Raw genomic sequence first — 24,835 nt, forward strand, 5'->3', positions numbered from 1 at the left:
AAAAAAAAAAAAAAAAAAAGAGAGAGAGACCAGGGTTCTTGTTCCAGCTCTGTCTGTAACTAGCTATGTGATCTTGGTCAGGTTGCTTCCCTCTTTTGAATCTTAGATTTTCTTCTGAAATGTGAATGACTGGAGTACACTAGGGTTTCTCAATCTTGGCACTATAGATATTCTGGCCAAATAGTTCTGTCTTTTTTTTTTTTGCCGGAGTCTTGCTCTGTCACCAGGCTGGCGTGTAGTGGCGCAATCTCGGGTCACTGCAACTTCTGTCTCTTAGTTTCAGGTGATACTCCTGCCTCAGCCTCCCCAGTAGCTGGGATTACAGGTGCCCACCACCACACCCAGATAACTTTTATATTTTTTAAGTAGGAACGGGGTTTCACCATTTTGGCCAGGATGATCTCGATCTCCTGACCTCGTGATCTGTCCACCTCAGCCTCCCAAGGTGCTGAGATTACAGGCGTGAGCCACCCCGCCCGGCCCCAAATAATTCTTTGTCGTGGGAGGTTGTTCTGTGCATTGTGAGAAGTTTAGCAGCATCCTTGGTCTTTCCCCACTAGATGCCAGTAGCACCCTCCCCAGTTGTGACAACCAAAAATGTCTCCAGATACTGCCAAATGTCCCTGGGAGAGGAGTAAAATCACTCCTGGTTGAGAACTACCAAAGTAAACACTGCTTCTTAACCTTTTATGAGTCATGAATCTCTAATCATCTGATGAAAGCTACGGACTTTGTTCTTAGACCAGTGCACACATATATTCAAATAATTTTGCATGTCATTTCAGATCTTTAATGGTACTTAATTAATAAATTACTGAACTTTGTGATCTCTAAGGTCCATTTTGCTTGTTAATTTTGTGAAGGCTATTTAAGGTCTAAGGAAAAGGACTTTTTTTTTTTTTTTTTGCTGTTCTGTGTAGTGTTTCGAGATGCTCAGTTCAGATAATTATTCACTTTGCATCCCAAATTCACATCTCTCAGCTTGGTTATATTTTAAATATAGAACATGTTAATGATGATGAAGCCAAGGACCAAATGTTCTTCCAATGCTATTGATGTCTCCCCATGCCCTGTACACAGTCAGTTGGACTAGGCACACTCAACAAACAATATTTGGTCTTATCATATATCCATTCACATAATCTGGTTTTAGAAGAGCTATGGCAGAAATGTTATACATCCTGGGAACTTCCCGTTAGTGAACACTGGAAGCATTTTGCCATAAACTTGCTCTGGTGTATGTGTAAAACACAACACATTGTGTTCCTTAGGATTTATCCAGGTCTACAGTGGATACAGTGAATGAACAGATATTAGCGCTTATAACATACACCGGATGTGGAATCTCCTCCATTTTCCTGGGAGTTGCAGTGGTGACATACATAGCTTTTCAGTAAGTTGATACAGCCTTGCTCTGAGCATATTTAATTTGGTTTGATGGATGCTATTACCATTGTAACTTTGTTAATTTCATGAACACATCACAATAGGAAGAAGTCAGATCCATTAGATTATGAAGTGGACAAGTTAAAAACAAAATATCAAGGCTCCTCTAAAAATATTTTAATTGGATTTTTGTAAAACAAGGGAGTTGAGATAGGAAAAGATTTCTGTATAGGATATAAGAACACCAACCCTTAAAGAAAATTTGATAAAGTAGACTTTATTAAGAACTTCTTTAATCAAAAGACACAATTCAGATAGTGAAAGGCAAACCTTACATAGAGAGAAGATATTCACAATGCATATATCAGATAAAAGACTTGTATGCAGAATGTATTAATAACTCTCACAAATCAAAAAGCAAAAGACAATAAAGTTTATAAATGGACAAAAGACTTGAACAGGCACCTCACAAAAGAGAATATCCATGCCTAAGCCTAACCTTTACCAAATGGCCAATAAGCATATGACAAAGTTCTTTACATCATTACTCATCAGAGAAATCCTAATTACAACCACAGTTATGTACTTCTCTGCACCCACCAGAATGGCTAAAATTAAAAATAATGACAATAGCAAGTGTCAACAAGCATGTGGAACAACTGGAACTCATACATTTTCTAGTGGGAATGTAAAATGGTTCAGACACTTTGGAAAATTCTTTGGCAATACCTGTTAAATATAAATATACATCTCGCTGTTGACCCAGAAATTTCACTCTTAGATATATACTCAAGACAAATGAGTACATATATCCACTGAAAGATATGTACAAGAATATTTATAGCAGCTTCAGTCACAGTAGCTTCAAATTAGAAATAACCCAAATTTACATTAACAGTTGATTGGATGAATAAATTGTGATGTATTTGTAAAATGGAATGCTACACAGCAGTAAAAAATGAATTACTTCTATACAATGCAACATAATATCTAAATCTCATAGACATAGAATTGAGCAAAGGAAGCCAGAAAAATAAGACAACATACTGTGTGGTTCCATTTACAAAAAGTTCCAAACACAGGTGAAATCTATGGGGATAGAAGTGAGAGTATTGGTTACCTCTGGTGGGTGATATTGAATGAGACAAGCATGAAGGAGCCTTCTGGGATGTTGAAAATATTCTATCTCTTGATCTGTGTCGAAGTTCCACAGGTATATACATATGTAAAGATCCATCAAGTTATATTGTTAACACTTGTGCACTTTACTATTGATCTCAGAAAAAAATTCACACAAAATGAAAACAGCAAAATTTAAATCAATGAATATTTAATAACAGTGTAAAATAATCAAAGGGGGTAATACATATTTTTTTATTTTGAAAAATACTGGGTGAGTTTCTGCAAAGTAAAGTTGCAATCACTTATTCCATGAGGCCATATGTCGGGATCTTTAGAACTATCCAAGTAGCTCTACTTGGAATGGTTTCCATAGTCATCCTGCTATTTGGTAATATGTAGCTCCAGCCTGCTGAAGCAGTGGTGATAGACTCATAATACCCAGGAAACTCCTTCCTTCTTTCTAAAAGATAAAAAGAAAAATAATAGCCTCTCTCAACTGCGTAGTTGAGAGAGGCTATTATTATTTCTGTTAGTTAAGGTCACTATATTTATTATGCTTTGACTCTACCTGGAAAGAGAATGAGGGACTTCAAAGTATAAGCAAAGATGAGTAATTCTTTTATTCTTTCACTTATCATGTAGATAAGATGTGGCGATGTTTAATTAAAAAAAAAAAAACAGACTTTACCTAACAACATTGTACTTTCTCTTTTAGCAAACTTCGAAAAGATTATCCTGCCAAAATTCTGATCAACCTGTGCACAGCACTACTGATGCTAAACCTGGTATTTCTGATCAATTCTTGGTTGTCATCATTTCAGAAAGCGGGAGTTTGTATCACAGCTGCAGTGGCACTTCATTACTTCCTGCTTGTTTCTTTTACTTGGATGGGCCTGGAGGCAGTCCACATGTATTTGGCTCTAGTCAAAGTCTTCAACATATACATTCCAAATTATATCCTTAAATTTTGTCTAGTTGGTTGGGGTAAGTATATCTGCCATTGTTTTTGATATTTATGTCTTAAGCCTGTCTTTCTAATTCTATCTCTGTTAGATTCTGTTAATATCATACGTCAAAAATTAAGGATCGCCTTGCTGGTGTTTGGGCATGCATCTTTTTTTTTCTGCCTGTATTGCTCTGTAAATTCAATTTTTAACCTTTATGGCGAGGAGTTGGTGCAGAAATATTTATTGAGCACTTATTGAGTGTTGTGCTAAGTGCTGGCTCTACAGTAGTGAACAGATTTTATCTCTTCCTTTACAGAAGTTACAGTCACAACAAATACTGATAAAACAGCTAACACTTAGGTAGCACTTACGTGTGCCAGATGCTATTCTAAGTGCTTTACATACACATTTAGTCCTCATAATATCTCCACGGCATAGATTCCATCATTATTCCCATTTAATAGATGAGGAGACTGAGGCACAGAAAGATGAGGTAATTTGCCAAAACTCACTCAGCTAGTAGGCAAGAGAGCTGGGATTTGAGCCAGGAAGTTTGTCTCCATAGTTTGGACTTGTAACCTCTATGGTCTTGCCATGTTGTTTAAAGAACAGGGAAAAGACTTGAAATGGGTGAAAGAGTGCTGGGTCAGCCAGAACCTGACTCTCATCACACCTCATGACTGTGATGATCACTGCTGGCCTTGGAAGAAGCCAAGAATGGTCCTCAGCATAGATCTGTCTGAATACAAATGTCATTTCATTGGCTTGCTTTCCTGTATTTCTGACTAACATGGTCAGCTCGGCTCCTTTCCTCTCTCTCCCTTGTGTATTCAAGGCAGATTTTGGGTTCAGAAAATGTGTTAGATATGTAGGAGATGTATATTAAGTAGCATACCTTGGGTACATAGGAACACAGATTTTATCTTCCACTGCCTTTGTGAAGACAATACCCTTCTAATTAGCTACTCATCCCTTTAATGAGTTCATTAACATAGTACATGCTTTCACTGGATACACAGTCAGTGCTATTATCTATGCTAATATGGGGAGCAGAGACAGGCAAATACTGAACAGATCATAATCTAAAAGCTTGTTTTAGTACACTTCGGAATCCATCAGAAACACAGAGACAAAAGCAGTCGATACACTCCCCTTAGTGCCTTGTGTCCCTCATCTTGATTCAATTAGAGGATTGAAAAATGTGGAAGAGGCTTCATGAATAATCCAAAAAGCAGATAACCCACGTGTGGCCCATTGTGAAAGGGCTGTAAATATCATTTCATCCTGGCTTTCCTTCTCCCTCATCATCACTCATTCCCAGCTTCTTTTTTAAACCCTTCCTCCAGGACTCACTTCTTATCTCTTTGATCTTCTAATTTCATACACATTTCTTGGGTTACAAGGGGAGGCAGGAAAGGCTAACGCTTGGTACTTGGAAGCAGGAAAACTTTAGTTACACACACAAGCTAAGAAGTCTGACTGGCTTAATCAGTAAAGAAAGATACAATAAGCCACTCTTACGTTCAGTTTATTACTTACATAAACTGTGAAAGGAAGAGTACCTAAAAGTGCCAGCTTTCACATTCTTGTCCCCACACTAAAAAGAACAACCCCAAAACAAAGGGAATGGATGACTGCCACGTGAGTTGTAGGATTCCTGGTGGCTGAGGAGCTAGTTTTAAATGGAAGTGATGCTGTTTCCTATTCTGCAGCCCTATTCTAAGGGGGCAGGGTACAAAGGCCCACACCTCTGCAGAACCTTGGGAGATGATGAGAAGCTGTCTCCTGACAGCCTCCTGGAGGAGATAGGGAGGTGAGTAGAAGATGGTCCCGGAGCACCTCCTCACAGGCCTCTCATCTTCTCGAATTTGTGGAGGCCCGCAGGGCACACCGCCCAAATTCAGATAAGCCTTTACCTGCGTGGTCTATGTGGATACATGCAAGGTCACCAGGGAACCACCGCTGAGCTGTCCCACTACAGGGAGTTTTGGAGCATTTCAATATTAGACAAAAGCAATCAACTGTAAGGAAAATAGATATTAATATCTGTTTATGTTTGAAGCTGTGCCTTATGAATGCCAAAGCAACCTGTTGGAAAGGTTTATTACTTTTAATGACAAAAACCACAATTACTTTTGCACCAACTTAATGAATCCCTGTCCAAGACAGTAGATTTGTTTATATTTTTAAAATAACAACAGAAGGGATCTTTTTTTTAATTTTCGATATGTAAACACAGCTTGAAGACTGCTGCACAACTTCCATCCTAAATATGAGGCCTTCCCCTGTCTCTCCCTTCCAGCCTTCTATTTTAAAAAACATCTGCAGCATTCTAGGTGCTGTGCTTGGGGTGGGCTATACAGATTTGAAGTGACCATCCTGTTTATCACAGAATGGGACAGTGGAGGATTTTTCAAGATATTTGGCATTCTGGGCTTTGGAACAGCTTTGGGAAGCATGTAACAAAACCCCTAAAATGTATGTAGGTGTATGCGCTTAGTCTAGGAGAAATACAACTGAGAGATAAAGAAATCATTTTTTTTGCAAATGTACAAGAAATTGGATTTTTAAACCCTGTGTCTACACTCTCCTCACGTTTGACCATTTTGACTGAACTGATTGCTTTATTATAGTCTGACTGAATTGAGTGGTTGTTAACTGGTCGATCTAGTCAAAATGTCAAACTAGTAACGAGTGTGGAAACAGTTTCCCTGTCAAAAAAGCACTGAAGGCTGCAGCTGATTGCCTGTGCCCTTCTCCTAAGGTGACCTAGACAAAAAGCTATTGGGAACGAAGGGGCGATGTGAAAGGGAGTAAAAATTAGGGGCTCATCATCTAAGAAGAAATGCTTGATGCGAACTTGCATTCCAATCAACTAGATACTTCTTTTGCCAAGTTGATTTTCTGGCACTTGAGCTATTTTTAATAACTAGTGGGCGTTGTACTGGAGCCATTGGCATGCTGTCTAGTTTAGCAGATTGGAGAACTCCTTGAAATGTTTAACTTGGAAGAATTCACAAACATTTTGCAAACAATAGTATTTTGATGCCCTCACATCTGTGGCTCATTTAAACAGTGTCTTAATGTATCATCACCCACAGTCATTGATTAGGTTGCCTCCCTGCTACCTGATGAAATGCCTTTGACTTGCTTTCCCACTGCAGGAATCCCAGCTATCATGGTGGCAATCACAGTCAGTGTGAAAAAAGATCTGTATGGAACTCTGAGCCCAACAACTCCATTGTAAGTACCAGCATCTCTGTTTCTCTGGTGGTGGGGCTGTGGCCCAGCAGGGTATGGTAAAGTGTTCTTGGCCTGGGATTGGTCTTGACCCTTGGCTTCAGGAAGAAATCAACCTAAGTCCTTTTGCCCTAAACATAGGCCACATTTATGTGATGGTAGTTGCCCGGGTCCTCTATGACCTTGGGCAAGTTACCTTTCCTTTTAGTTCAATTTCCTCCTCTGGAAAATGGGGATAATAATGTTTTCTCTTAATGTCCTGTGTAAATTAAAATGATATCATGTATGTAATGTGCTCAGCATATTGCCTATTCTATGGCAAATGCTGTGTAACTGGCACGTATTATGATTACAAAGCTCACACATCAGGTCATTGCAAAGAGTGGCCACTACAAGAAAATTCTGAGATGATTTGGGAAACATTTTTTACCTTTCAACAACAAGGGTCTTCCCTGAAGAACGCTGAACAGCTTTCCTTTGTAAATGGCCTCGGCTTTGTTGTTCTCTTGTTTCTTTTCATTTTTTTCCTTTTCTCCCATTTGATGTATAAGCTCATCTCTTTAGTTCTCTCAACCACAATCACACGAGAGTAGCAATTCACTTCACCCCACCTCTCCAGAACCTTCTTTTACAGGCGTGTAGGTGTGTAGATAGTTGCCCTGTGGTCCTTTAGGCGCATAATCTCATTTTACACTTCTGATTGTTCCATTCTTTTTATCATTGCCTCTCAAGTTCTCTTCCACTATAGATTTCCTCTCCCTCTGGACTGGAATTAAATGTAGAAGGTCCTGCTCCAAGACTCCCCCATCTTTCATATTGAGATGACAGTTACCAGGGGGTCAAAATTATTTTGCCCTTTGCAGCAGTTGCTTTCTAATTAAAATTCCTTGTTATGTTTTCTTTCTCTTCCATTTTCTCTTCCCTTCCTTCTCATCTCCCCCTCCATCCTCCCCCTTTGCCTGTTTTGTGACTTAAAAGGTCCCCAGTGTCTACCTAATGGTGACCCTTCTTGAACCATCAAAAGCAAGAGCAAAAGCAAAACCAGAACAAAATCAACTCCACTTTTTCCCAAAAGAGACTTTTCAGATGTGACTTGGTTAGTAAGAGGCTGACTGCTCTAATAGTTTTTTTTCAAATTATATTTTGAAGAAGTAATTCATGCACATGGAACAAAATCCAAAAGTACAACAGGGTAGAAGATGAAAAGTAAGCCCCACTTCCAACCCCTAGCTACCCAGTTTCCCTCCTGAGGTAACTCTTATTACCAATTTATTACCAATGATCACATTTGTATGGCTATTTTCTTGCATACTTTGTTACCCAAGTGGTAGATATACACCATTTGGCACCTTGGTCTTTCCACTTAACAATATATCTTGGAGGTGATTCTCTACCCAAACATATAACACTATCTCATTTTAACAGTTTTCTATAGCGTCCTTTAAGGATGCTGATGATATTCAGGGAACTCTAGGTGTCAGAATCTATTAGGAAAATTAAATGTTTTTTAACATGTTTGCAACACACACACAGACTCACACATATGTGAAAGTATCCACGCCAACATAAACAATGTGACCAAAAGAGATTTTCCTGGTTTTAGAAAAGAGAGCTCAGCTAAGTTGACACACATTTAAATTAGTCAAGCTTCTCTGTGTTCAAAAATCAGGGAAAATGCCTCCAGTAATTGCAAATGTTATTAAATGGAATATCTGTTCATATGAATCACTGCATATTTTTTCTTTAATAAAAATTGTAGAGTCGTTAATCAATCCAGTAGCCAGTGTTGCCTTTGTCTTCCAAATACATCATATTTTAAAGCAGTACACCTAGAGCTCTTCTCTTTTTGTAGCATTTTCATTAACTTTCATAATTTCACCATTGTTTGATATAGCTTTCAGAAAAGCCATTCATTGCTCACATCCTTTCACTGTGATATTTATCTTGTAAAGTATAATTAATCCTGCAAATAAGAGCCTAGAGATAAGGTGGTGGCAGGGTGGGGGGCGTGCGGGGGCAGTGTGGGGAGCACGGCGATGGAGAGCCACTTTGGGGGAAAATGTATCATTCGTTTTTCTGCTGTTAACGAAGAGAACCGTTTCCTAGGGAATTGGACTGACGGGTTTCTGCATATGTAGGGCAGAAACATCCTCTAAGATTTCTGACTTAGTGTTGGAAAGAACCCTGAACTGGGGCTCAGGAGATTGAAGTTCTTGTCCCAGCTCTGCCTCCAGTTGGTATGAGTGAACTCTGTCCAGTTCATTTCTCTAGGGCAGATGCCCTTAGGGTGAAATAAAATTCACTAGATGATCTTCAGTCTCTGAGAAATAGGACTTTATATTTCCCTATCTCATGATAGTCTTCTTTGTTTCTTACAGTTGTTGGATTAAAGATGATTCGATCTTTTACATCTCAGTGGTGGCTTATTTTTGCCTCATATTTCTCATGAATCTCTCCATGTTCTGCACTGTTCTTGTTCAACTGAATTCTGTGAAATCCCAAAGCCAGAAGACTCGGCGGAAGATGATCCTGCATGACCTCAAAGGCACAACGAGCCTGACATTCTTACTTGGCCTCACCTGGGGGTTTGCCTTTTTTGCTTGGGGACCCGTGAGGAACTTTTTCTTGTATTTGTTTGCCATTTTTAACACTTTGCAAGGTAACTGCTGCTTTTTTGCCTTTTCTGTGGCCAGCTACACCTCCAGCAAAGCTTTTGTTGCTTTGGAAAATAATCTCACCTGTTGGAAACATTAACTAGATGTTAGTCTTCATTAAATGCACATACAGCCCACTCTCTCTTGCTCAGTGGTATAGGGAGAAGCCCAGATAAGTAACCCAACTTTAGGTAGTTGGAAATGTCTATATCAAACACTGATTGGCAATACTTCTTATAGTGTTCATTGTATCAACACATTGTGATAGAAAATGTACAGATTCACACTCACATTGACATTTTGAAGTACACAATCCAGCTAAATATAGCAATTAACTGGAAAGCAGAAACATTAAATTTTAACCCCATAGGCTCTATCTGCATCTGATATCCTAATACTTTGGGAAAGAGCCAGGCTAGACTATCATAGAATCATACAGGAATGAAGGTTAAAAGCAAAGGGCTGTGGGAAAGGCCAAGGTTATAGCCTTGAGTTTGCTATAAAACAGCCTTTAAAAAAATTACAACAATTGGTTGAATTAGATGATCCTAAGCTAAAGGCCCTAGAGCTCTTTTAATTATTTTCCTTTATTCTGATGAAATGAACAAATAATCAATGAGGTGATGAAATGGTAGACAAAAGATGGCATGAGAAGTAAAACTAGGGGCAAGGTATAATGGCTCATGCCTGGAATCCCAGCACTTTTGGAGGCTGAGGCAGGCGGATCACTTGAGGTCAGGAGTTTGAGACCAGCCTGGCCAACATGGTGAAACCCTGTCTCTACTAAAAAATATAAAAATTAGCTGGGCATGGTGGTGTGTGCCTGTAGTCCCAGCTACTTGGGAGGCTGAGGCAGGAGAATTGCTCAAACTCTGGGAGGCAGAGGTTGCAGTGAGCTATGATCGTGCCACTGCACTCACGCCTGGGCAACAGAGAGAAACTCTGTCAAAAAAAAAAAAAAAAGCTAGAGATCTGGTTCATATAACTCTGAATAATTGCTGATGTTCATTTTAACTTGATTTTGCCTATTAAAAATATTGGGGGGAAGAGGCATGCAAAATGATTTTGTCTGAGTCTCTAATTCTACCCCATACTTTTATCCTCAAGTGTCATCCAGTCCATTTGGGCTACTGGGACAGGCTGAGAGTCAAGTTGGCATTTCATTGAGTTAGAGTCTCCCTTCATGCTCTCCACTATTTTTTTTTTCATTCAATAAACCCTTATTTTCCATACTGAAGCCCACTGATGGTACCATGGGATGCTCCTACAAGGAAAAAGTTCTATGGTCAAATAACTTTGGGAAATGTGGCAAATTACATTCCCCCTTTCTTGGAATAGCACTGTATACATTAGCATGGTAAAAGCTCTATTTTAAAATGCCTTTAAAAACTTGTTTTAATGTAGTGTCTTAAAAACCTCTGAACCTTTTATTGTGGTCATTGTTAATCCTTGAGGAACCTTGAGAAAAATAAATTGACATGCAGTCATTACATGACAGGCACTTGCAAAGTGCTGCGGAGTCGGGGGATGGGAAGCAATGTAGCAGAAGGCATGGTTTTTTATGTTTTAGGACTCAAGAAACCATCTTATTTTAGAGCAATGAGGTGGATCAACGGAAACTTTTTGTCCCATCAGATCCTGCCAACCATATACAGCCATGTTCTAATTGGAATGTAAGAAGTCACAAAATGTGTTGCTCTTCCTTCGCACGCCATTTTTATTGCCTCTGGTAGTAGGAATGGAATTTTTAGAAACTCTCAATACCACTCTCGCTTGGTTCCCTTTGAGGCTACTGGCACTTGGTTGAATTCTAGTGTAGAACTCAAGGTTGTATTCTAGTGTAGGACTGAGGCCCTGGTGATGGTTCTACACTTTTTCTCTGGATAGAACTGTCTGGCCCCACACTACAGTATTCTAACCCGATGCTCTAACCTCGAGAACTAACCAGTCATGGTGTAGAATGTCCACGGAAACGGTTTAGAACCCAGGTGCCTGTGAAGGCTTCATCCACGGTGGTAACTCCAGGCTTCTCTTTGGCTCAGTGATTCTGAGGAGAAATGTACTCACTCTGTGGAAAGAGGGGTTAAAGGAAAGCTGGCAAAAGATCAAGAAAGCAAGGCAATTTCGAGCTTAAAAGGGAGGGGCAGGGGTGTTTTCAAAACCACTCTTAGGGTGGAAAGTAGCATCTAAGGAAGGAGCCTGCATGGATAGAAGCAGAATTTAATAGGATATTTCTTTTCTTTTCAACTTTTATTTCAGATTCAGGGGGCAGATGTGCAGGTTTGTTAGCTGGGCATATCATGTCATGTTGAGGCTTGGGGTATGAATGATCCCATCATCTAGGTAGTAAGCATAGTACCCAATAGTTAGCTTTTCAACCCTTACTTTTTCCCTCTTCTCCCCTCTAATAGTCCCCAGTTGTCTACCGTTGCCGTCTTTATGTCCATGTGTACCCCATGTTTAGCTTTCACTTTTAAGTGAGAACATGCAGTACTTGGTTTTCTGTTCCTTCATTAATTCACTTAGCATAATAGCCCCTAGCTGCATCCATGCTGCTGCAAATGACATGATCTCATTCTTTTTTTTATAGCTGTGTAGTATTCCATGGTGGCTATGTAGACACTTTCTTTATCTAATCTACCTTTAATGGGCACCTAGTTTGATTCCATGTCTTTGCTATTGTGAATATTGTTGCAATGAACATTAGGGTGCATGTGTCTTTTTGGCAGAGTGATCTGTTTTCTTCTGGATACATACCCAATAATGGGATTGCTGAGTCAAATAGTAGCTCTGTTTTAATTTCTTTGAGAAATCTTCAAACTGCTTTCCACAGTGGCAGAACTAATTTACATTCCCACCAACAGTATATAAGTGTTCTAACTGGGTATTTCTTGAAAACTAAAATCAAAGTCCCATAGATCCAGCACCAAAAGAGCCAAGCTGTTTCTGTCTGTCAGATATGCCTTATGTCCATCAAGCACAAAGTCTTGCCAGTCCTGCCTAAAAAGACTGCAAGATAGCATGTGCCATCTTGTAGCAAGGGAGTTTTCAGAGCTCAGAGTTTCAAATTCAAGACACACACACACACACACACAACCCGAATAACCCCCAAAACAAACGGTGGAACGAGTGAACAAAGTAGTCATTTAAAAGACAAATGCTGGCTGAAGGGGATGGGGGTGACCTGTGGTCAAGTGGGAAAAAATTATGCTCATGATGAGCTATTTGTGAAGGAGGAGTGCACAAATAAAAATGCAGGTGACAAAAACCTGACATCTTCCCTCATGCCTGTGTTTTCCTAGTGAGTAAGCAGATCAATCTGTTATGGGAAAGGAAAAGGAAAGCTGTCAGGCAGAGGGGGAGAGTTGGCAGGCAGCTCATTGGAATTCACAGAATAACCTTTTAAGTCTGAAAACTAAACTCCATGCAAGAAATCAGAGTAGTAATAGGTGCTTGATGTCACTGTCACCCCTTGTACATGCTGAAGTTGGAGGAGTTTTGCCTGCTCTGAGACTGTGGTTTGCTCTCCTCGGGGTGCTGCACCAACTTCCAGGTGGCTGCTGCTCAGAAAAACAGCGAACACTGCTGAATTCATCCCCGCAGTTGTTTGGTTACACATGGAGATAAAGCCCTTGGGAGAGTTAGCGAGACATGCCATTCCATTTAGCCTCCAGATTGCTGCCTCCCACCTGGAATCCGAGTCTCAGGGCTGGGGCTAGGGAGCCAAGATCTTCCCAATCAAACTGCCTATCGAGTGACAGGAAGTCACTTGCCTCTGCCTGAAATTTTCCAGGGACTAAGAGCTCACCATTCTGTAAAGCAAAGCATTTAACTTCTTATCAGCTCTGATGTGATACCAGTTTTCCTTACCTGAGGCTAGTATAGTACAGTAGTTAAGTCCTTGTGTTCTATAGGCAGACTGCATTCAGAACTGGTGCTGCCAGCTCAATGTTAGCTCTGTGACCTGGGTCAAGTTTACTAGACTTCTTGGACTCCGAGTTCCCTCAACTATAAAAATGAGACTAATAGTATAATGCCTATCATATACTAATTGCTAAATAAACACTAGCTGTGATTTGTTAGTACATGTTGCTCTGAAACTTTCTTCCATTGCTCCTGGTTCTAACCGGGCAACTGTACAGATACAAGCCTAATTTGTCCTTTTCATGACAGCCCTTTCAGATCTGTGGCTAAGTAAGCATCTCTTCTCACCCTATGTTTTCCACTCCAAGTTTTTTTTTTTAAATCTAGATACAATATCCCAACTCTTTCAGCTTTTCTTCACTATCCTTCTTCACTGTATTCTTGAATACTTCTGTTTATCATCTTCCTCTTAAAACAAAGCCTTCCAAACTGAACATGGTGCTGGTGGGAGGTATGGTCAAACAAGGACAGAATATGGCAGGAGACTGTCACTCGCCTCAATCAAGACTCTTTACTTCCAGTAGTGCTCAAGCTGAAATTTGCTTTGGGACATTTACAATAGACTGGTGCTCAGCTTACAATGGGTTAAGACCTCTTTGATACTAATCATTTACCTTCAGGACAACCGGCCAATTTAGAGGCAAGGTGAACCTGTATAGAGAATAAAGGTTTCCAAACTGCACTTGGATCAAAATAAATATTTTGAGGCTCAAGCAGTTATCACTATGTTGTAGGTGGATGTGAGAGTTTGTGTATCAAGTGTCTTGGAGTTCAAATCAACATACATTTATTGAGCTGCAGCACTTAGTGTATTAAAGACAAAGGGCAAAATGACAGAAATATGAAAAGGAAACATATCTCGGCCCTCAAAGACTCAACAGCTAGGTGGAGAAATGGGAAATAGATGAATAATTGTATGGCTACATATAGCAAATAATACAAGAAACAAAATGTTATGAGAGTTCAGAAGTGGGAAAAAATGAGTTTCAGTTTGAGGCATCTGGAAAGATTTTGTGGATAAAGACTTTTTGTAATGGACCATAAATATAAGTCAGGCTATTGACAGGAGTTATTTCTGCCAATCCTACCCCTAACTGCAGGAAATCTAATTGGTCCTCCAGGGAATTTGCAATCAAGATAATTTTTTTTTTTAAGACAGAGTCTTGCTCTATCGCCCAGGCTGGAGTGTAGTGGCTCGATTCTGGCTCATTGCAACCTCCACCTCCCGGATTCAAGTGATTCTCAGCCTCCCAAGTAGATGGGATTACAGACATGTGCCACCACACCCAGCTAATTTTTGTATTTTTAATAGAGACAGGGTTTCTCTATGCTGACCAAGTTGGTCTTGAACTACTGGCTTCAAGTGATCCACCTGCCTCTGCCTCCTAAAATGCTGGGATTACAGGCGTGAGCCACCACTCCTGGCCAAGATAATCTTAAGTCATATTTTTATCTTTCAAGGACATATTTTAGAGGGTGGGAACAAGAAATGGCCAGCACTGCTGGCAAAGACTTTCAGCCCCTCCCTCGCCGTTGCAGGACAAAATCAGGGCTGGCATTAGACGTTGAGGGTCAAATCCATGGTTTCCACATGGTGTCATTATGCAAAAAGCATGTATAATAGTTATTTATTGCTATATAACACATTAACAATTTTTACCAGCCTAAAACAACAAAAATTTATTATCTCACACAGTGTCTGAGGATCAGGAATTCAGGAGCAGCTTAGCTGGGTGTTTCTGACTCAGGGACTGTCGTGGAGTTGTAGTCAAGCTGTCATCGGGGCCTGCAGTGATCTGAAAACTTGACTGGGGCTGGAGAATGTGCTTCCAGGAAGGCTCATCCACATGGTCGTGGACTGGAAGCCTCAGTTCCTCACCATGTGGGCCTCTCCACAGGGATGCTAGGATGTCCTCAGGACAAAATGCTTGGCTTCCTTCAGAGGGATGACAGAGGGCTCGCTCTTTTATAACCTAACCTTGGAAGTGACATGCCATCCCTTCTGCTGTATTCTATTGGTACAATGTGGAAGTAAACTACACAAGGATGTCAGTGCCAGGATGTGGGGATCATTGAGAGCAATCTCAGAGAGGGGCTACCTTACGTCTCACACTCTAGGATGAACAGCAGCCCGGGGCAAAACAGTAGTTGACATGAAGTCTTGATATAGACATTTTTGCCTTTGGGAGGGAGTCTACAAAGACAAGATCAGAAAGCCAGTAATGGCCCTGGGGTTCCTTGAAAGTAGTATCTCTTGCGACAGGAGCAGGCCTGAGTCAGGGCATTGGTGACAGCTGGTGAAAGAAACCGAAAAAGACTGACCTTCTTCTCCTGGCTTAGGATTCTTCATTTTTGTGTTTCACTGTGTGATGAAGGAGAGTGTGCGGGAGCAGTGGCAGATACACCTCTGTTGTGGGTGGTTGCGATTGGATAACTCTTCTGGTAAGATGTCAGTTTGGATGAAGTTTTGAATTTTACATGTTTTACAAAACTGATCAGATTAATTTGTCTCTTAACTTGAGTACTTACAACATATCAGCATCAAAACACAGGCTGTTTCCATGTCATAAAAATGATTTGTGCTTTTGAGCTGAGATGAATGAAGTCAAGTGAAGACTGTGACTTGGGCCATATTTTAAACTAGGGATGCTTTTGTTTTGGCCCAGATTCCCTGGATTGCTTACCCTCACTGTCACATCAGTCTCAATTCAATTAAAAGAACACTGAATGCATGCCTACTGTGTTCCAGGCACTGGGTCTCAGGGGTTTCTGGCTGGTAGCCAACAGTGTGTTGAGTGGATGTAGGAAGCAAGGAGTGGTGGTGGAGATGGCGAGAACTTATAAACATTCCTAAGATGCCTGGCCAGTGGGCTGCACAGGTGTACTGATGGCCCACAAACTGGGGGATGTAGTGAACTCAGATGTTTCCTCTTAGCCCTGGTGCTTCCCTTGAGAATGTTTCCAGTGCAGGCAAACTGCTGTTCTATGTATCAAAAGGATCTTCCATCCAATTCAGGCAGCTTCTCTCGGTCTCAATACAAAGCCTAATCCATTTTCTTTAGTGAAGGCAGCACTTGAACTCTAAGATTCTACAAGTAGCACTGAGATTCCCCCCATTCCCCACTTTATGTTGGCCATATCAGCAACCTGCTGGTCCTTGTGCTCTGGGAAAAGCAGGCATCCTTGGTATGTGAATTGTCTCTTCCTATACCACACATTACCGTACAAACCTACTTCTTACAACTTCATAGAAAAGCTGACTCCTTCAGGTACCCAGAATGAACACTGTGCATCAAGCTTTGGTATTTTGTTTTGTTTTGTTTTGAGACAGAGTTTTGCTCTTGTTACCCAGGCTGGTGTGCAATGGCGTGATCTCGGCTCACTGCAACCTCCGCCTCCCGGGTTCAAGCGATTCTCCTGCCTCAGCCTCCCAAGTAGCTGGGATTACAGGCATGCGCCACCACGCCCAGCTAATTTTGTATTTTCTAGTAGAGACAGGGTTTCTCCATGTTGGTCAGGCTGGTCTCGAACTCCCGACCTCAGGTAATCCACCTGCCTCGGCCTCCCAAAGTGCTGGGATTACAGGCATGAGCCACCGCACCTGGCCTAAGCTTTGTATTTTTAAACTAGATTATTGAAGTGTAATTTATATACCATACAATTCACTACTTTAAGTATAGAATTTCATGAGTTTTATATTTGTAACTTTTCTTGGTATCATTTCAGATGGGAGCAGCCGGTGTCAGATAAATGTTGGATATAAACAGGAGGGACTAAAGAAAATCTTTGAGCACAAACTGTTGACACCATCTCTCAAGTCAACTGCAACTAGTTCCACTTTCAAATCTTTAAGCTCTGCACAAGGCACACCTTCAGAAATAAGCTTTCCAAATGGTAAGAAAAAAAGGCTGTGTTGTCTATATTTATATTCCAGAGATACTGAATTAACGTGAGACCACATACTGGGTCTTGGATGATACTTCCTCTTCAAAACTAAATGCACATGTGCATGTGTATACCTCGACTCATTCTTGGCTGAGAAAGTGTGTATAGAAGCATAGAAATGTGACAGAAGTGCACTTTGGGAGGCCGAGGCGGGCGGATCACGAGGTCAGGAGATCGAGACCACGGTGAAACCCCGTCTCTACTAAAAATACAAAAAAATATTAGCCGGGCGTGGTGGCGGGCGCCTGTAGTCCCAGCTACTCGGAGAGGGTGAACCGGAGGTGGACGTGCGACCGAGATTGCCCACTCACTAGCCTGGGGACAGAGCAAACTCCCTCAAAAAAAAAAAAAAAAAGAAATGTGACAGAAGTGTGTATAGGTGTTTCTGTGCCTAGTAAATTTATTAAGTATGAATGTGTTATTAGACTAATAGAGGAAAGAAGAGATGGGAGGTTAGAAAATTCATGAGTAATTAAAAACAATTGTCACAGACGGTTAAAACCAGAAGGAACCTTAGACATTGTCTAGTCCAATCCCTTCATTTTATAGTTGAGAAACCTCAATCAGAGAAAAGGAAAATGCCTTATTGACAGTCACTGAGCCCATCCTTACCATCCAGTAGAACTGGGGCCAGTCACTTAGCCCTCAGCCCTCAGCCATCCAGCAGAACTGGGGCCAGAATTCAGGTCTTCTGGCTCTCAGGGCTAGTCCTATCAAGAAAACTCTCAGAGATACACATCACTCTTAGATGCTGAGCTTCTTCCATAGGAAGCCATATTTCTAAGCTGAGACAGATGTTCAGTTGGGAATGGGGCATTGTACCTAATTATGTAAAAAGAGAAAGTGTAGGAAAAGGATTGACCTACAGGCTTAAAGTAAAGAGAAAGGCAAAGTGAGCAAGAACTTAAGAACTTCAGGTTGATACTGTGATGATTCTGCATTGTGTGCTTCTAGTTAGATGATAGTGCAGTGGTCTTTGGTTGCCTTTCTTTAAGACCAAAGTATACTCCAGTTCACACACACTTTGGTGGCCTGGATGTAGTCATTCTCCTGCCTTCTAAGTGCTGGAGGTAGGGGACTGCCTCATTCGCTAGTATTTTTCTTTATGTTGGCTCCAAAAACCAGTTCTATGTCCAAGGGCTGAAGGCAATCTGGAAGCAGTATGGTGGGTTAAAAAAGCATCAGACTTGGAGTTGGAAGGCTTTGGTTCAGGTTCCAGTTCTGTCAGTCACTCTGTGACCTTGAGCACATCACTTCTCTGCTTGGAGCTACATTCTTTCTACCTTTAATATGAGGGGACTAGAATGGATAATCTCTTGAGAGCCTGCCAGTTTCAGAACCATGTATGGGGCAACGCTATTTTCCAGTTTAGTGTGGTTGACTAGTGTATAGCGTCTCAGTCTCCCATCTTTGTGTGGGAAAATTAGTGATGCACATGAGAAAAACCTTTCCCTGGCCACAAGCATTTATCAAACTCTGGCCAACTAACCTGTGGATATGTCTTGGTGCTCGTATAAAGTCACTGGGGTGCCACGACATAGACAAGCCATGGGTTGTGGAAGCTCCTTAGTAGATAATAGTTGGGGCTGGTTGGGAAATAACATTTTTCAAGAGGGTTATTTAGCATTGGATTTCTTGATGTCCCTGGGGACTATTTAATTAGCAAATATACAGCCCAATGGGTACATATTTTGCTTCAGAGGATGAGTAGCAAATACCATATCCAGGATATTGATGTTGTCTTACCAAGCAATTGACCTGGACAACCAACATTAAAGTGCTCATCAGTTGAGAGGAACTGAGCCAGTGGGGCAGGTAGACCTGCCACAGGTTCTAAAACTGAAATCTGGGTCCTTCCATTGTACTATTGGCAGCCAGAAGCTCGATTCTATTGGCAGAGAGTGAAAAATCATGCCCTCTGTACCACCAGGCATTCTCAAGCTTGAGAATTAGCCAAACTTTCAGTGCAAGAATATCAAATCCGTAAGGGATATAAATGTGTATGTTCACATTTTATGTCATCTTCTCTTGAAGGCCTCCAAGGTTTGTACATAAATATCCTCTCCTAGGTTAAGGTTAAGGTCAATAATGCTGCCTCTTATTCACAACGTAGGAAGAACATATGCACTGGTTGTCCAAACGGTGCTGTCAGGATGAATTAATTCACCCCAGATTTTATATAAAATGGTCCAAAGAAAGCACCATATCCTTCCCTTCTCTTCTAATTGCTTTATTTTTTCCTTCATTTGATAAAATTTTCTTATGCTTCTACTATGTGCAAAGTCCCTGATGCCACAGCTGAAAATTTTCTTTTTTTCTTTACTGCAGATGACTTTGACAAAGATCCTTACTGTTCGTCTCCTTGAGTTGTGAAGTTGTGCCTAATTATGTAAAAAGAATATAATACCTGTGGAAATAAAAATGAATTCCAAGTGTATACTTGCTCGGGTGATGGGTGCACCAAAATCTCACAAATCACCACTAAAGAATGTACTCATGTAACCAAATACTACCTGTTCTACCAAAACCTATGGAAATTTAAAAAATTAAAAATAAAAAGCAAAACAAAAATCCCAAAATGAATTCCATTCACAAACAGAATTTTTCAATAAATCCCAGTAGAGATACTTGCCTCCTCCCAACCCCTGATTGGGGAAAATGTTGAATTTGTGAAACAATTTGCTCCAACCTTCTATTTTAATTATTATTTTGTAAGGGAAAGAATAACATTTGATAAATATTAAAGTCAGAATAATTCTCCTATTTGTCGTTATAGTTATTTCTTTTTTGGATAAGATTTCAGGCTATCATTATGATATATTAGAGGAGAAATTTCTACAGCATTGGAAATTTTGTTTTAAAAGCTTTAAGTGTACACATCCTTAAAAAATAAAAATCAAGACCAGAATCCTTACTTCTCTGCCATGGGAGCCAAACAATTTCAGGTGGTCAAAGTTTCAGGATGCCCAGTTGGCCTGACACCCACAGAGGCAGTAGATAGGAAGAGCCACAAGGTCATACATTTTGGAAAAATACTCTGCCCTGTTGGCCTGTCATGACAAAGCACCTGAGATCCCCATTATTCAACTCACACTTTTGATTGAAGCTCTTATTAAAATGTAAACACGTTTTGTGAAAAGGGTGGGTCATCAATCCACAGACACCCATAAATTCCTTAGTAAGGATGAATTTTTCAGCCAATACAGCCCCTCAAGGAATAGTGAGCAGGGTCTTGAGGAATAAAACAGAACAGAAACTGTTCAAAGCTGGTGGTTCTCTCTAGGAAGGAAAGGCCGGGTTGGGGTGAGCAGAACAGTAGAGGGATGGAGTGCAAAAAGGGCCACCCAAAGGCAACGGAGTGATCAATGAAGATGAATTTTGCCAGCTTTGCCTTCTGTGGCTTCCCAGTCAGGTGTGCTGCTCACATTTGTCCTTGGATAGAAATAAGTAAAGGAGGAACATTCTGGAAGGATACACAAGCAACTGGTATCAGTGGTTGCCTTCAGGAAGGGTAACTGGGTGTCTGGGGGCAAAGGAGGAAGAGACATTTACTTTTCACCCTATACCTCTTTGTATCTTTTGAATCTTGTATTGAGAGAATATATTACTGCTTGGAGCAATAAATAAATGAATACATAAATAAATAAAGATAACCAGACCCTTCCAGTGAGAAAGATAAACACCTACATTTCAATACTAAAAATCAAGTTCCCCAGGACTCTTGTGAATATGCATGATGCCGTGGGCTGTGGAGACAGCAGAGTTGGGTTCAAATCCCAGCTCTGTCACTTTCTAGATGTGCGACCTCGTGATGTAATAATGATCATACATGCATCCTAAAATTGAAGTGAAACTGAAATAAGATGAGGTCTGAAAATGTTCTAGCACAGTGTAACAGAGTATATCTTCACTCCTTTCTCTTTCAAACCCCCATCAGCTTACCACTCATCCCCTCATGGCCCCAACCTACCATGTCTACCCCATTAAAGGTATCACATTGATCTTCTAAGCAAAATTTAATGCTGACTACCAAACAGACTGCAGCACTGGTGCCAGTCACTGGTATAAAACTCCTAGGTCTCCATTGTTCCCCCAACACCTCACATAATGTAAAAATTAGGTTGGCCCTTAGGCCCCTGAATATCTGCCATCAGAGTCAAATCCATTGTTCCCCATGTAGCTCCATGTGTACTTTTTTGGTAGGGGAAGGTGAGTGAGTGTGTGTGTGTGTGTGTGTGTGTGTGTCTGTCCGTGTGTGTGAAGGGACTAACATGAATAATGATCAAAGTGTCTTGAATGTTACATGCCTTTGAACCGAAATATTAAGTCACTTTCACTCAAAAATAGATTTAAGGACAAGACTTGGTTGCAATTAGCACTTTTACAAATAAATGCATTTTGCAAGTGGTTTGATTTGGGGGATCATTTTGGCTGTTAAAATGCCCATGATTGTATTTATTTTCAACAAGTAATAAAATCTTGATTGTTCTGCTGCTGCTGGAGTGATAAATGTACAGCCTATCTCTAATGACCTGACAGACTGTGGAGAACAGAAACGTTATTTGATAGAAAAGTTCATGATTCCTATCATGACACCCCTTGCTAATTAGGAAAACACAGGCTTTCTGCAATTTCAAAGGCAGTTTGAAATTGCAGGGAAAATACTGATATCTTACTGGCATCCTTTGGCTTGCTTTTCTTGGGCGCACAAAATGACACTTGTGTGAAGGTGGACCCAAGTAATTATGGAAAAAAGACCCTAGAAACTTTGGACTGCTTTCAATCAACAATCAACTCCCAAGTATTCACAGAGTCCTGACATGGAGGGAAAGATACAGACACATCATACTTAGGCCACTACCTCCAGCAGTTTACTGTATACTTGGGGAGACCAGATGCACACACTGGAATAGTGAATGATTAGAGCAAGGATATGATAGAAGAAAGTGCTTTATAGGTAGGAAGTCACAGAGGATTTAGTCAGGCTGAGAGTAGGGTATTCCAGGTGGAGCCAATGGTGGCGGGGGGTGGACATTTGAATAAGACAGGACTCTATTTCTCAATACCACAGGCAAATTGTCTTTATTAAGCATTGATCAGCAAATTTACAAAGCCCCCTGGAGCCTCAGGGCATGGACTTTTCATTCTCTGCTGCACCCTGGGTACCCTGTGGGCAAGTGGCAAACACTGAATGGTACTAAACTCTCTCTGAGGCATGTCTGAGGAAGCTCCTGCCCAGAATCCTAATCCTTATCATTTTGTCCAAAGTCCCAAAGACGACAATGACCATCTGTGATGGCCCACTTCCCCTGCACCCAGGAATATGGGAAGGCTGGGGAGGGAGCAGAAAGCTAAGAGGAGGTAAGGCTTGCATCTCTAATAGCTCAAGTCTATGATGTGTTTCTGGTCCTGACCTTCAAGCATTTAGGGTACACGAGGAGCTTGGAGCAATGAAGGAAGGACCTAATTATACCTGTCTTAATTAGGCAAAACCAGTGGAATGGATTAAATTTATACTTATAATGTCTGGTAACTCATAGACTCTCCATAAATATTTGTCACATGCCTGAGTGCATAAGTGGTCTAAAATACATGAACATAGGAAAGCAATGGCTGACTTTTCCCAATCTAGGGTTTGTTATCTTAGTGCTGAGTAGACCTATGCTTTCCATTATTACTTAAACTCCATTAGGGCAAAAACCTTGTTTGTATTGTTTACCATTGTACTCTCAGTACCAAAGCACTCTAGGTTCTTTGGTTGCCAGCCACATAAACCAAATGTCTTTGAGCTGACATTATTGTCAGTTCTAACTCACCAAGGGGACTTGTTGAAAGTGTTTTGGGAATTCAAAACATTTATGGGAAAGTTAAAGAGGAGGGCTAGACATTGTGGAAGACAGTGTGAAGATTCCTCAAAGACCTAAAGACAGGGCTACCATTTGACCCAGCAAGCCAATTACTGGGTATATACCCAAAGAAATATAAATCATTCTATTATAAAGACCCATGCATGCATATGTTCATTGCAGCACTCTTCACAATAGCAAAGAGAGGAATCAACCTAAATGCCCATCAATGATAGACTAGATAAAGAAAATGTGGTACATATACACCGTGGAATACTATGCAGCCACAAAAAAGAGGGAGATCATGGCCTCTGCAGGGACATGGGTGAAGCTGGAGGACATTATCCTTAGCGAAGTAATGCAGGAACAGAAAACCAAATACTGCATGTTCTCACTTATAAGTGAGAGCTAAATGATGAGAACACATGGACACATAGAGAAGAACAAAACACACTGGGGCCTTGCAGAGGGTGGAGGGTGGGGGGAGGGAGAGGATCAGGAAAAACAACTAATGGGTACTAGGCTTAATATCTGGGTGATGAAATAATCTGTACAACAAACCCCCATGACACAAAGTTACTTATGTAACAAGCCTGCACTTGTACCACTGAACTTAAAAGTTTTAAAAAAAGAAAGAAGAAAAAATAACAGGGCTTGAAAAAGGACAGGAGTCTACAAAGCAGGAACCATAGTGATTGTCTCCTAACAGGGAAGTAGACTCATGTGTGCACCATTACTGGGAAGAATAAACAGTAATTTCTATGCTCATGCTACTAGCTTAAGACTCAAAGTCCTGTGGGCCTGTATCTAATCAGCTGAGCTTAAATTTTGTGCTATACTGAGCAGTGAGAGGAGGGATGTGGCAGAAAAAATCTTCAGGAGCACTTTGGTTTTGATAGTGGTAGAAGTATGAATTTACCATCCCACCAAGAATATCTACAATGGGGGAGAAGTCATTCTACAAAAATAAAGTAGGGTGTTAGGAATGAATGAGTAGGTACGAAAAAACCCCACATGTTCACCTCGCACAATATAGGAGTGGATATACTTTGGTTGAATGATGACTAATTCAGTAGCGTCCTTCTTCAGTGAGGGTGGGATAGTGCTAAGAAGAATAGATCTCTCTCCTACTCCGAGGCCTCATTCAGGTGAGAGGTGAAGCCAGCTGGACTTCCTGGGTCGAGTGGGGACTTGGAGAACTTTTCTGTCTAGCTAAAGGTTTATAAACGCACCAATCAGCACTCTGTAAAAACGCATCAATCAGTGCTCTCTGTCTAGCTAAAGGTTTGTAAACACACCAATCAGCACTCTGTAAAAATGCACCAATCAGTGCTCTGTGTCTAGCTAAAGGTTTGTAAATGTGCCAATCAGCACTCTGTAAAAACGGACCAATCAGTACTCTGTAAAATGGACCAATCAGCGCCCTGTAAAATAGACCAATCAGTAGGATGTGGGCATGGCCAAATAAGGGAATAAAAGCTGTCCACCTGAGCCAGCAGTGACAACCCGTCGGGGCCCCTTCCAGGCTGTGTTAGCTTTGTTCTTTGCTCTTAGCAGTAAATCTTACTGCTGCTCACTCTTTGGGTCTGCACTACCTTTAAGAGCTGTAACACTCACTGCGAACGTCTGCAGCTTCACTCGTGAAGCCAGTGAGACCACGAACCCACCGGGAGGAACAAACAACTCCTGACGCGCCATCCTTAAGAGCTGTAACACTCAGTGGGAAGGTCTGCAGCTCCACTCCTGAAGTCAGTGAGACCACGAACCCACC

General features: G+C 41.0%; 1 protein-coding gene across 1 annotated transcript in view; it reads left to right on the top strand.

Moving 5' to 3' along the window:
- ADGRG4 (adhesion G protein-coupled receptor G4) overlaps positions 1-19,982 on the top strand; it is a 113,757-nt gene extending 93,775 nt beyond the window's left edge. The window contains exons 20-26 of the mRNA XM_032756451.1: positions 1,272-1,393; positions 3,224-3,492; positions 6,620-6,698; positions 9,074-9,354; positions 15,614-15,715; positions 17,000-17,167; positions 19,547-19,982. Coding sequence (XP_032612342.1) covers positions 1,272-1,393; positions 3,224-3,492; positions 6,620-6,698; positions 9,074-9,354; positions 15,614-15,715; positions 17,000-17,167; positions 19,547-19,584 — 1,059 coding nt within the window. The 3' untranslated portion in view covers positions 19,585-19,982. The remainder of the gene's footprint in view (positions 1-1,271; positions 1,394-3,223; positions 3,493-6,619; positions 6,699-9,073; positions 9,355-15,613; positions 15,716-16,999; positions 17,168-19,546) is intronic.
- The last annotated feature ends 4,853 nt before the right edge of the window (positions 19,983-24,835 follow it).

This window comes from Hylobates moloch, unplaced genomic scaffold (genome assembly GCF_009828535.3).
Source record: "Hylobates moloch isolate HMO894 unplaced genomic scaffold, HMol_V3 SCAFFOLD_7, whole genome shotgun sequence".
Taxonomy (NCBI): Eukaryota; Metazoa; Chordata; class Mammalia; order Primates; family Hylobatidae; genus Hylobates; species Hylobates moloch.